Source organism: Nelumbo lutea, chromosome 6 (assembly GCF_056320005.1).
Source record: "Nelumbo lutea isolate HS-2025 chromosome 6, American lotus-T2T, whole genome shotgun sequence".
In the NCBI taxonomy this organism is placed as follows: Eukaryota; Viridiplantae; Streptophyta; class Magnoliopsida; order Proteales; family Nelumbonaceae; genus Nelumbo; species Nelumbo lutea.
This window is the reverse complement of record NC_142689.1, coordinates 1,789,026-1,802,938: the sequence shown is the minus strand read 5'-3', so window position 1 is coordinate 1,802,938 and position 13,913 is coordinate 1,789,026. Positions and strand designations below refer to the sequence as shown.

Here is a 13,913-nt window from a genome sequence, read left to right as displayed (position 1 = left end):
AGAGCCAACAATAGCAGGCACTCTACTTCTTTCAACTATCCTTCGTCTCTCTATTAAACAAATGAAAAGAAAAAAGAAGATAGGAAAAGTTCAAAACTTGGGTTTTGGAGGTGCAATAAAGGAGAGTGCAAAATGGTCTCAGAAAAGTTCAAAAATGATGGAATGCGAAAGGCAAGCTGTGTTGGAATCTGATAGTACAAGGTGGCTCTCTGTCATAAAGGAAAGTTCGAGGGCATTAGTGTCACTGTCCCCAAAGTACAGGATTAGTTCTCTATATTTTACCCAAGATTTTTTACAGGCAAGTAAAACAAAAAGAATATTTTTTGATAGTCACTACATCTCTTTATGTTTTTTTTTTTTTTTTTTTCAGTAAAACAAGAATACTAATCAGAGAAGTGTCACCCTGATTATGAGACAATGCATTCAACACCTCCAAATTTCTAAAGTTAGCAATGGTTTCTGTTCAGATTGGGGGATGGAAAAGAAAATGAGAAAGGGACTTCTGACTATACATCTCTCCCAAAGGAAATAACACCTGTACCAACTCTCCTAGGGTGGAGGTGGTAGATGGGAAGTGCATATTGATATGAAATGTGCCCTCCTCACATGTCTTCCTAATTCAGAGGAACCTAATTTATCTCAAAGGAAAATGATATCTTATTGACAAATTCAAAAGCTAAATGCTCAGGCCTTTTTGACATATTTCCATTAAAGAATTGAAGCATGTATACTTTATGCTTATAGTCCGATACAAGATTCTGCATTCAGCTCATGAACGAACCAAAATAACAGCAAAATAGGACTAGTCACAAGGAACTTACAAGATATTGGAGGTCTTGTAACACTGCCTTATTTAGGATGCCAATACAGGAACTGGCTGAGAGGTCTTCATTCTGTTAAGCAGCTCAACTGAAATTGCCCTTTCACAGTTCTATACTCCACAGGAGAGAAATAATCAAGATGAGAGAAAATTCAATGCACCCTGCAAGGCAGGAAAAAGCATATGCCTAGGTAGTGGACCATTAAGTAAGATCAACCATTTAACCAGAGAAAAAGAACTTAAATCTTGATTGCACATTTAGATGACTCATCCGGTTTGCTTTTCACTTTTCAATAACATCTGAGCCCACAATATCCTAATAAAAAATGAAGTCATCTCTAGTTACAAAGGAAACATCGGATTCCCTTAATTTATCGAGACCCTAAAACAAACTTGAACATATTTTTTCCTAGGAAAAAAATGACTCAGTTTAGAAGGTAATCTTGTGCTTCTACATGCAATGGAAACAAAGACACCATTTCATTCCAGTTGGTTCCAAGATGCTCCGTAAGTAATTTCAGCAGCTCACACTTTGAGGGAGATGAGCAAGTGAGACTCTGATCAATCAGCACCAAACCCTGTTTTTGCACTGCCTTTCAGGATAGATTATATGGATGCTCAGTCAGTCTGTTGCTTTTGGCAATGGGTCCTCAGAATTAAGATGTTCCTCAATCTAGGCAGTTAATATTCTTTCTCGTAAGACTTGATTAACCAGTGGCAAAATACAGTCTAGAGCTGTGCATAAAGGATCTCATTCCATGTATCAGGAATGCCTGGTAAACACCAATGCAAGCAATCCTGGACACCCGGTGTGGCTTTAATGCTGTACCGGGATATGTGTCCCTCATCTCTCAACTGGGACAGAGCAGTTATATCTAAGAGCTTCACACCTGTGCCCTTCACAGCTCCTTCAGCAACAGGATCATTTGAATTATCTTGCAGAACCTCCTTTCCTCCAGTCAACGGAGTGGTATTATCACAGCTTCCCCCTGAATTCCACTCCCCATTAAAGAAATGCCTCGGTGAGATAGCCCTGAAGAAGGCTCTAAGTTGTGGATGTTTCGGAAGCTGCAAGTCTAGCCACTTGACAACACTATAGATAGTGAAATTCTTGGCACTTGCAATATCAGCAAGCTTCCTATTGGTATTGGGCACGCCTCCAACATGCATTACCCACCGGTTTGCTTTAAGTTTTCCTCTGTTCCAATGATGTCCTGTATTGAGGACCAGGACATCAAACCTGTGAAGGTAGTGGCGCAAGAATGCTGCTGGACGATCAAGGTGCATGGCATAATCTGTGGCTGGGTCTGTGATATTAAAAGGCTCCAAGTCACAAAGGCTTGCAGACCAGTAATAAAGAATAGTAGTATTGGTATTCAGGAACCTATACGCCCAACCATCAGGCCGCACAGCACCAGGAGCTTTGACAAGACCATATTCACTTCCAACATCTAAGACATCTGGTGACACTTCGCCACCTGTCACCATACACATTAGTGATTGAAACTGCTGCCTGCCCAATGAATCCCCAACAAAAGCTACAGTCTTGTTCTGCATCCTGGAATACAACATCAACATCAATGAAATTGCATATAAAACTCAACCCAAAGAAAATGAATAGGGGTTGGTTGGGCCAACTGGACCCAACCCAAAAAAGGGTTCGGTTGGATTAACAGTTGGTTAGGGTTGAGAAATTTCAACCAGATATAAAGCAGGGTTGGGTTAAGGTTAATGCCTTGGGCAACCTGACCCAACCCTAACCCAATAATATTACACTAATGAGAAGGAAGAAGAGAGACAATGGTTACAAAGGGTGGGTTATTGGAAGGTATTATTAATGATGTCTTTATATCATTTTCATATAGAATAGGTATGTTTAGATGAATATGATAGTGTGTATTTGTGCATTAAGGCCATTACCCAGTACTGGTCCCAGCTATCTAGGGTATTGGGAGGGATGGACTAGATATGGACCCAACCTTTGGCATGTTTTTAGCACAAAGTGGCCGCTCTCAGACTCGAACCTGTATTCTCACACTTGTCAGCCCTAAATTTTACCATTATACCATCTCTTGGTAAATTTGACACGTGTTTATAATTTGATAGGTGAAGTTCCCACCTGAATGCAACCCAACCTAACCAACCTAATCATGATCAGTTAGGTTAGGGTTGAGGTTTAACACATTTGATTAGTCAGGGTTGACCTCAACAGAAACCAACCTGGCCAGAGTTGCATCCCTAAAAACGAAATGTAGATCATAGCTGCTAATTTAAACCACAGACCAATGCAATCTGGTAACAAAAACAAAGAAGCAAATAATGTTAGATTGTTCCCTCCACTAGTGTATCTACAGATGGGGGGCCATTACTTGGTGTAATGGTAAAATCTAGGGCTGGCAAGAATCAAAACACAGGTTCAAGTCTGAAAGTTTCCACTTTGTGCAAAAAATGCCAAAAGTTTAGTACCATATCCAGTCTACCCCTCCCAAGACCCCCGATAGGTGGGACCAACATTGGTTAATGGCCATTTTTTAGTTTATCTACAGAGGGAAATTTTTTCAAAAGGAAAAAGACAAAATGAATACATGCACAAAAGGGAAATACTTAAACATGACATTGACAACATAAATGGGCAGGCACCCCTAAGGAGGAAAGGGGAGAAAAGCACATCCTCTAGAGATTTAGTGAATCTGACGATCAAGGTTACAGACTACCTGTATCTCTCACCCACCTAATTCGAGCCGAGGTTTGCCCTCCACAAACATCACCTCAGAACCAAGAGACATATTAAGGGGCCATAACATTCCAAATACTTCCCTTTTCCATAGCACTTATTATATTTCTGATCACAACATTAGGATGATAAAACAGAAATGCATTGGTGAGGGAATGAAGAAAACTTCCATTAGGTTAATTCATGGCATAGGCAATCTTCTAGTAGTTTTAACTTATATCCTTCACCCTAGGCAGGAAGTCACATGATGGGATCTCTGCAGTAAGGTAAATAGGAAAAAGGTTCTATACCTTCTCAAAAATTTAGACCCTTCAAAGTCTGGCATCTCACAATTTTCTGGCTGCCATCGAAAGGTTTCATAGGAAAAATCTGTGCGCTGGGTCAACCTACATGCCCACATCCCTGAAAGCCACTGCTTACAACCAAATCCAGAATATAGTGGTCTTCTATCATCTGCAACCCATTTTCCTTTTGCATAATTACAGACTGTGGCAGTGGACAAAAATGAATATTAATTATTAAAATGCACAACACTGCAAGTTGCATATGGGAAAGTAAACCAAAGTATTTCAGAGAGAGAGAGAGAGAGAGAGAGAGATCCAGAATATCCATGTTGCAAATGAAATTGATTAGCAGTATACTAATAATCAACTCAAATAATTTAGCAGTGTTTAGATTTTGTTTTTGGTGAATATTCATTGAAGTAATTAGTGTCTGTGTACACATAAAAACATACACAAAAGGAGGGACAAACAGAAAGTCCTTAAAATGAACAAAGTTCTTTATTTAGAAAGAGCCTAAGTCTTCCAAAGCTACAATAAAAAAATCCATTAACAAACTGTAAGCATCCAAAGACACAAGGGTAAAAAATCTTTTCAATATATTGAAAATCCTTCAACTTCTCATTTTCATAACAGGCCAGCAGTTCTAAAGAAATCATGTTCCACAAGATCACTGCCCGGCTGGTTCCTTAAGGGAAAAGAATGACAAGAAGGGAGCACAGACTGAATGGAGATTGGTCAAACCCAGTCTAGTCCCAAGGAAAAAGAAAATAAGCAACAGGATATGAAAGAAAAAGGTTGTTCAATGATCTTTCCAACTCTTTGCATAATAAACACTTAATCAGGCAGTCTCTATTATTTAGGCGATCAATAGCAATAACTTTCCAAGAAAATTCAGGTATGAGGAATCTGATGAATAGCAATAACTTTCCTATCCAGCCTCATGAAGGCCTCAACTTTATGAGGAATCTGATGTCTATGAATGCAATCAGGTTTTATATTGTTGATGCAGTCTTCAGAGAGGACAATGTGATCACTAGAGGACTAGAACATTTCTAGTAAATTCAGGTATTCTTTATTTTTCTTTTTTGATAATTGAGAATTGATTTTATTAAACAAGAAGGATAAAAGCTTTACAAGCATCCCTTGGAGAGGCACAAGATGCAGCCTCCCCTAAGCATTACAGGTGATAAAAAATAAAGATTACAAAGTTGCCCAAAATAACTGATCCCTAGAGGACCCCTGTTTAGCAAGAAAATCAGCCAAAGCATTTGCCTCCCTACCCACCCATTGGAATCTACACACTATGTGTTGTTAAGCATTTCTTTTTATGAGATCCCTATAACTCCAAACAACTGAGTCTGGATTTGACAAGTTCTCCACTCCTAATTGTTTGGCAATCTGAATCCCTTGTACTGCGGCCAGCAACTCAGCTCCTGTGGAATCCCCTATCCCCACCAGGCCTGAAAATAAGGAGATGATGTTGCCATTCTCACTCCTTAGGACTCCTATGCCAGACAATCCTAGGTTACCATGTCTACTTCCGTCAAAATTCAATTTAATAACCCCTTCCGAAGGAGTTACCCAGCTTGTTGCAGCTCTGTTTTTCCTAATCGAAGTGCGTGCAATTGCAGCTCAATTCCTCCAGATGTCATCAAAGGAGAAAAAGTTGAAAGAAACCAAGGATTTCAGCCAATGACTAGCCCTAGTTAAAATACAATCCTTCACTTCTATAAAGGATCTCTCCTTATCTTGGAAAATTCTCGCATTTCTTTCTTCCCAAATTGTCCATATGGTGGCTTCTCTAAAACATCTCCACATACTGCTTCCTCTTTTTGTTGGGCAAGCAATGGTAGATGGAGAAAACAGTAATTTTAATTTTGAAGGATGATTCCACATTCCGACCTACAACCAAACAAACCAAACATCCAATCCCAGAGAGCTGCAGCAAAGGAACAAGAAACCAGTAAGTGGTAACAGTCCTCACTATGACATTTGCACAAAACACACCAGTTTTGGAAGACACACAAGAAAAGCTTTTTCTTTTGTAAGTTCACCAAAGTATTGATCTAACCAAGGTACACTCCCCAACAAAAAACAACAATTTTGGGAGGAACAGGCTTGGTCCATACTTCTTTCACAGGGAAAAGCTCAAAGGATGTACTAGAACAAAGGGTTTTGAAAAAGGAAGCACAAGTGAAGGAACCTTTTGGGTTACGGTCCCGCACCCTTCTATCAGCAGCAGAGGGGTCCAAACAAACATTGTCTAAAATGGAAAGAAATTTAGTAACACAAACAAGCTCATCCTCCCTTAAGCCCCTACAAAAACCGAAGTCCCAATTCAAAGATAGAGGTAAGACTGGAAGGGGCAGAAAGACAGGGATAACCTCCTTTTTTATAAATGGAAATAGAATAAAGGGAGGGAAAGAGGCCTTTTAGAGGTTGATTACCCACCCAAATGTCTTCCCAAAAAAGAACTGAATTCCCTGAAAAAAAAATCAGGTATTCCAATCAATCACAAAAATAATAACCAAGAAAAAAATTCAGGTTTTCTATTGCAAGGTGCCAACTGGCTTGTTGGTAAGGGCTCCTACTGGTTGTAGTGGAGACTTGGGAACAAATCTTTCCTGCACCTAGGTTGGAGGAATTTATGGGTTTGGGGGATGAGCTACCCTCTGTTGTGTAGCCCCTTGGAGAAAAAAATGGTTTGAAAGCAGCAATTTTAACAAAAAAAAAAAAAAAAGGTTTTCTATTGTAATCAGCATGAGCATGCCCATGCATTAGAATCACAAATCAGCAAGCACCTCCTATACTAAAATCAATCCATGTTTTAGTCAACCAGATCATACTAATACCTGAACAATAAAATCTCCAATGAATCTGTTAATTATGAGTTTTCTGAACATAAGGCAGCAAAGATTGCCAACACAATCAGGGAAATCTCGCCAGATAATCTTTTTTTATTAACTTTATCCAATAAAAGAGGTTATCCAATCATTCATATGCATATGCATCATATGTGTGGTAGAAGGATAATACCACTATAACCAGCAAGCTTCAAGGTTGTAATCAATAAAGATCTAGTAGAGACAACGCAAAGCAGTTTACCTTTCTCCTCTACAAGAGTTGGTTCATCTGCATCACCTTTTCCCTTCACAAAGGAGTTATTGGTTTCAGAATCCATCATTGCTATTCTGTTGGCATCTTGTTCTACTTTTTTTGGTCCTTTTTCTTCTTTCGGGCCTGGTTTAGGTGCTGCCCCCCATTTCCCCAATGCAGTTGGTGAAATTTCTGCAGCACCATATGAAAACCCAAAAGATAAACATGGAATCAAATGTACCATGACAATTTAGTGTTAACATAACAAAAAACCCATTGACTGGGGAATCCAAGCTTCAAAGAAGAATCTTGAATTAATAAGAAAAAAGAAACAATTGTCTCTGATATGTTGCAAACCATAGCAATGAAATGATAAATAGGGCAGATATTATGGATCTTCAATCTGTACCCTAAGCTCTTGGTGTTGAACATAATAGAAAAAACAAAAACACTGGACCATCCAGAGAAGCATTTTGAATCATAGAAACATAAGCTAGTTTGGTATATCCAAAAACAGAGTGCTCGGATGATTGTAATAATCTCAGAGCATAGTTGTCAAGGCGGGCGCCTAGGCGACAGCTAGGCAACAAGGCGCCTTTGGAGGTTCGCCTCACCCAGTCGCCAAGCAGTTTTGTGCACCGGGTTATAAAATACTATTATATTTTTAATTTTTTCACATTAGAATTATAAAATAGACAGTATTAAACTAGAATATTCATTTTATGTGTTTATATACTAATTTATTTTTATTATTTTATTATTTTGTTAGGGTTTAATCAACGCAAACATTGCTAACTGCTGTATTGAACCCATGGTTCAAAGTATCGATACACATGTGTATTGGCAGAGGTGTATCGGTACTTATAACGATACTCCCCCTATTTTTTTTATTTCTTTGGTTTTCAATTTCACTTTTAAATATATAAAATGGGTCCCCGAAAACACCCGTAAGCGTGTATCGGGACCCCAAAGATACAATACAATGCACCTGATACGGGGCGTATCATATCGAAATTTTGATTCTTGATTGAACCCTCAAAATTTTCAAAACCTGAACCAATAAGCAAGGGAAGAACTTAGAATTTTGTATAATCGACACATTTTCTTCTTCCACATCTTCTTCTTTTCTTTTCTTCTTTCCTATAACAGAAGTAGGGGTTCAGCCCCTATATTTTTTGAATTTTCTTTCCTTTTTACTTTTTCTTCTCATGAAGTGTTGATTTTCTAGACTTAAACATGAAATTGATACTTCTCTTATGAAAATTATGAATAATTATTAAGGAAATCTGGTTATGGAACCTAGGGAACTACCCTACATATATGATTTTACTTAAAAAAAAAATTCATTCGCCTAGACGTCGCCTAGGTGCCCGCATAGGCGACAAGGCGCCCCCCTATCGCCTAGCCTCGCCTTGGCACCTTGAAAACTATGTCTCAGAGAAACAGGCTGGACAAATATGGATCTCCAATAAACAAGGATTTTGGAGTACATTCAAACAAAAACATGCCGATAGGGAGCAAAAATCCATATTGACAAGTACCAAAGGCTGACCAATGAGGTGGAGACATGTGGTCATCACCAAATTGCTCATGGTAGCAAGGTAACAAACTAAATGAGCACTCAAGAGCAAAAATTATAAATACTCACAAAAAAAAACTACCTTCCTTCTCCATAAGGGGTGGTGTTGAATTGTTATCAGTTATACTCTTTTTGGAAGAGCTCGTGTTTGCAGACCTCATAGGTGCTACCGCATTTGATGATTCTTCCTTCACATAAATACCTGGATTTGAAGACATTTCCTTCACCACAGGTGCACCGAAGAGAATCTCTGTACCGCCAGCAGAAAATAGTCAAAATACCATAGATTGAACCAAAGATAAAATGCATGTACTTCTTTCTTTCTCTTTTCTTTTTTCTTTTGATTAATATTCTTTCTATTTTCTGAAGTAATTCTGATTTAAACATTTTATCTCAGCAAACATAGTTCTTAATATTTACTTGGAATTGTCTAGCTCTCTTAACTCTGTGGTTAGATTCTCCATTATACAAAAGTATTAACTTAATACCAACTGAAAACAAAACAAAAAATCTAGACTGCAAATGTGAAACAAGGGGAGACAAACCTGAAGAAGGCATCGAGAACCGGCTTTGAGGTGGGAGCAATGAGGTAAGAAGCGGGGTTTTCTCCCATGCCCAAATAAAAACGAATGTGCAAACCAAAGCAATGAGACTGAGAGAAAGCTGTTTAGTCCTCAACCCATGAAAACCTCCTTTCATCTTTACATGCACCAAAATCTCAAGTTACAAGTATGTGAATGCCATCAAATACATGGTTTTCTTCATCCCCTTCTACAATTGCCTGTAAACATATGGTAACATTTCATATAAAAAGGCACATCCTAAAAAGAAGAAATAAATCAGTCTCAATTCTGGGTGTACTGAACCACTCAGAAGTCATTTATTTAGGCACTTAAATAGGAAAAGGACATATAAAGTAATCAATTGAAAGAGGGGTATAAGTACTGAAAAGGATTTTATTGAGTTAATGATTTATATTCAAATACCTGTATCAAATAAAAAAAATATGAAATTATTAACAACAAGATTAAAATAGAATTGTGAAGATAGATGACAGAGTGCAGTCCAAATTTACCTAAAACAATGTTAATGAAGCAAAACAGAATAAACATGACCAGATATAAACCACATCATCAAATGCACATCTATATTTCAAGACTCATGTTTACCAAGATGGGAAAGCTTCACTGCCAGATTGGTTGAAACAATTCTCATAGTGCATCGAGAGTTTGATCGAGGGAATCTTTTTCTCAAGCTCATTCTTTTACTAATGACACTTCCAAGTAAGAAATCACTTCTCGGGTCCAACTCATGCTGCAACTTGGATAAGATCTCACTTCAAAGTAACAATCTGAACTTGCAGTTCACTGTGTATAAGATCTCATTGTCACTGGAAAGGGATTCGGATTCTATTATAAAGCCAAGCACACAACTTCAGCTTGTCCCCCCCTCTGCTGTTTGCATGGATAATAGCATCAGTACCCACCATTCAACGTGATCCCTACAAAATTTCCTATCCAAGAAAATGATCTGATTCAGTGACTGCAGACATTTCTTATGCCATAATACCATAGACTTTGGAATGCCAAGAAGGAAATAAGAAAAAAAAAACTTTCCTGCTATAACAACAAAACAAAGAAAATCCACATATACATCAATTAATCATCTCAAATGATTTCTAATGCCAATGAGAAAGGAGGGCCAATCTCGGGGAACATAGCTCAGATCAACCCATTTACCGATCAGGGGTTAAAGGCTTTAAAACATCCCATCAGAACTTCCAAGGAACCTCTATTATCATGTCCGAACGGGCAGACGATCTTTCAGAATGAAGTTTACGTGTTCCCAATCAAATACAAATCATTCTATCCAAGGCCCAATAGCAATAACACCTTTCCAATCAATATAAATCATTTTATGCAAGACCCAGAAGGAAATTAGGAAAAAAAACTATGGAATAGCAAGAGCACCTCTTAAACTAGAAAAAGTAAAGATGAATGAACTGAAAACAAAAATAAGTGAAGGCGCATCTCTGTAATCTTGCACTCTTGCTTCCCAATGGAAAGAAACGATCTAGAAATAGATCTGTGGCAACTTGGGGAAAGATAAACGACCGAATCTCTTCGAGAAGGGAGAAAACAAAAGCAACACCGAACAGGCGAACACTACAGCGAAATAAACGAAATTTGGAGAGAGAGAGAGAGAGAGAGAGAGAGAGTACGGAAGAAGGAAAATGCACTCTGGATCCTGTCCGTTTGGACTCGGAGGGATTTTCATTCGAGTTCACTCATTTTAAGACACGTTGAAATTAGCTCACGTTACCCAAACTTGATATTAATGAAAACAAATCAATTTTGTTTTATTTATTTTTTGAGATAAGTAGACTGTACTCTCAGAAATCTGAAATTAAAGGAGTTCGACTATGTTTGAATATCTCTTATTATCTCAAGATGTGGAATAAGATGCTCTTTCATCCGAGTATTTCTTTAATGAAAATCAGAGGTATAACGAATATCTAAAAACTATTTGTTTTTTATAACAGGGATTCGACTATGATTTGAATATCTCAAGATTTGGGATAAGATGCTCTTTCTTCTGAGTTTTTTTTTTTTGTTCAATTTAAAAAATTGTTTCAGCTGTTCTCTTTATACCTTTTTTTTTTCATTTTGTGTATTAAAACTGTCATTGATTGTCACGATTCATGTTTTTGATGTCCGCTCAAGCACAGCGAAGAACAGGTTTAAATACGCATGGCGGTGGATGTGTTTTAATCAATATTCATATGGGGAGCACTGAAAAATAAACCAGAGAATCAAATGTCTGAATTGTTTCTGAATCTACACTTTCTTGGTCTCAGTTAGATTATTTTTACTACTTTTCTTTCTATTCAAATCAAATGGATTTATGTTAAGGCCGCATTTGTCGTTTCTTATTTTAAGGATTTATCTTCTTTTATAGTTAAAATATCCTTATAAACATCAAGATTTTAACTGTGAAAAAAATAAATCCTTATAATAAGGAATTTCGAATGCAATCTTAGACGAAAAAGTTTTCAGTTTTCATAGAGAAGGAATAAAAAGTTATCTTATATATGAGTTTTTAATAAAAGAAAATAAAATATTAAAATGAAAAAATATATAAATAAATAAATATACATTATCTATTATCATGTATACACTCAAAACAAAATAAATCGCTTCAAGTCCAATGGCACGGGATCCGAACCGTAAAAATGGGGTTAACGTTTATTCAATAACTAAGTACTAATCAATTCCACCATTTTCAAGACCATGATTGACGATAATACTTCTGTCACTCCTTTGAGGACCAAACACGGTCACACTCACACTAAATGGTGGTCGGTGGAGATGAGAATTCAAAAAGCAATTCGCACATTCATGACGTGTTCGTATATGGAGAGTCCCACGTGAGTTCAGTGCTACAACTTTGGTCGCAGAATATGTGAACTCGTTGCCGTGTGGTTGCATACACATACCGACAAACATAACAACCGCGATTAGCCGATTAGTCGATATTCAAAGGGCTGTGGGCCCGTGTATTTATCACGGAGTATTATTATTATTTTTTTAATACACTATGGTGTTAGTTTGTCTTTTGACATAACCCATCTAAAAGTTTACAATTTGCTCTAACAAGGAGGAACACTCATGAACGAGGGAGCCAAATTCGGAAAGATCCAAAGTTGGAGCATGAAGGGCTTTTTATACTACTAGGGCATCAGTTTTAAATACCACATTCTGAATATTCATGTTGGTCACCCATTTAATTGTTGTTATAATGGCCCATTATTTCCCATTCTTTCGAAATGAATAGACCAGGAACTGTGGACGAGTAACTTTTCACGAAAGTACCAAGCTCATCACGTATAACTATCCCAAACCCTGTGAGGTTACTACTCGTGAAAGAGGCAGCATCAACATTACACTTGAAGGAACCAGGAGGGGGAGCATGCCAATTGCCGTTACCTTGGTGGTTAAGATTAATAACCATGCCCAATTGCTTATGTATTTGAGCTTGCTTCCGATCATGGAGAAGCTACAAACTCCTAGTAACAGCATAATCAGGCAGCTTAAAATTATTTCTCCATAGCTTCGAGTTATGTTGAGACCAGATGCTCCACAAAACCATGCAAGCACGTCCAGACTTGTCATAATCAGTTTCTGCTAAAAACTCAAGAGACAATCGGCAAAAGAGGCGTTATTCGATACATTTACGCTGATGCCAGCCTTAGACCAATAAGCTTGAGCATACGGACATGATAACAAGACATGGCTCAGACTTTCAACGTTAGTATTACAGAGATGACAGGAAGTATCTAACTGGATGCCACGCCTGGCAAGCTAGTCTTTACAGGGCAAACGCCCCCTAGATACCCGCTAAACAAAGCTCTTCACTTTAGTTGGAATAGGAAGCTTCCACAACTTATCCCATCCACCCGAAATAACAGCTTGAGAGATAGTGGTATTAAGATCCCTTGCAACCCTATATCCTGACTTTACTGAATATACCCCATTTAGTTGGAAATGCTAGATTAGTTGGTCCTCTTGACTAGCATAAGACAAGGGAATATTCAAAATTGCACTAACATCCCTTGGGCTGAAAAGCTCATGAATCATTTTAACATCCCATTCCTTATGGCCTGGAATCCATAGGTTCAAAACCACAATATCTTCAAGCCCCTTAACACTAGGCGAATCAACCTTAAAATTGCCCATCGCCTTAAGCCACTGATCATCCCACACACGGATATGCTGCCCATCCCCAATTCTCCACCTACAACCCTTCTCCAAAACAATGCGAGAATGCCAGATGCTTTTCCAAGTATAACTTGGATCATGCCCACATTAGGCTGCTAGAAAATCCGCCCCAGGGAAGTATTTAGCCTTGAAAACACAAAAAAAAAGAGCATATGGGTTGGAAAGAATATTCCAACCTTGCTTCGCAAGCATTGCTAAGTTAAAAGCTCGCATATCTCTAAACCCCATACCACCCTCTTCCTTTCTTACACAAAGCTTCTCCCATCTAAGCAATTTAATGCCCCCACCATTAGAGTTGGAATTACCCCACCAAAATGAGTTCATCATTCTCTCCAATTCTTTGCTAAGAGAGACAGGAATCGTAAAGGTACTCATGCAGTAGGAGGGGACAACTTGAGCCACAGATTTAATTAAAATCTCCTTACCCGCACGAGATAAAAGATTACTCTTCCAACCTTGCAATCTCTGCCATAGATGATTCCTGATAAATCTAAAGACTTCATTCTTCTTCCTACCTATCAGAGAAGGCAAGCCTAAGTACCTCCTTGCATTAATAGGATTAACAACCCCCAACACGCTAATCACTCTTGCCTTCACATCCTGAGGCACATTTGAGCTGAAA

General features: G+C 38.1%; 1 protein-coding gene across 4 annotated transcripts; it reads right to left on the bottom strand.

The window, feature by feature from the left end:
• Window positions 1-1,039: 1,039 nt before the first annotated feature.
• LOC148846762 (protein trichome birefringence-like 14) lies at window positions 1,040-10,731 on the bottom strand. 4 transcript variants are annotated; one of them, XM_088950607.1, is made up of 7 exons: window positions 10,484-10,731; window positions 9,683-10,026; window positions 9,059-9,294; window positions 8,596-8,763; window positions 6,944-7,126; window positions 3,845-4,040; window positions 1,040-2,378 (listed from the first exon to the last, which is right to left on the bottom strand). In XM_088950607.1, the coding sequence occupies exons 3-7, from the start codon at window positions 9,210-9,212 to the stop codon at window positions 1,550-1,552; spliced, it is 1,530 nt and encodes a 509-aa protein (XP_088806733.1). In that variant the 5' UTR covers window positions 9,213-9,294; window positions 9,683-10,026; window positions 10,484-10,731; the 3' UTR covers window positions 1,040-1,549. The 4 variants fall into 4 exon arrangements, with proteins under 4 accessions (XP_088806733.1, XP_088806734.1, XP_088806737.1 ...); XM_088950608.1 differs by having other exon boundaries at window positions 10,253-10,698; XM_088950611.1 differs by having other exon boundaries at window positions 9,683-10,014; window positions 10,484-10,694.
• Window positions 10,732-13,913: the final 3,182 nt, after the last annotated feature.

Excerpts from the sequence above, each read along its gene's own strand:
- LOC148846762 (XM_088950607.1), bottom strand. The coding sequence starts at position 9,212 with ATGAAAGGAGGTTTTCATGGGTTGAGGACTAAACAGCTTTCTCTCAGT. Across the intron at positions 4,041-6,943 it reads AACTCTTGTAGAGGAGAAAG|TCTGTAATTATGCAAAAGGA; the intron begins GTAAACTGCTTT and ends CCACTGCCACAG. Across the intron at positions 2,379-3,844 it reads GGGTCTAAATTTTTGAGAAG|GATGCAGAACAAGACTGTAG; the intron begins GTATAGAACCTT and ends GTTGTATTCCAG.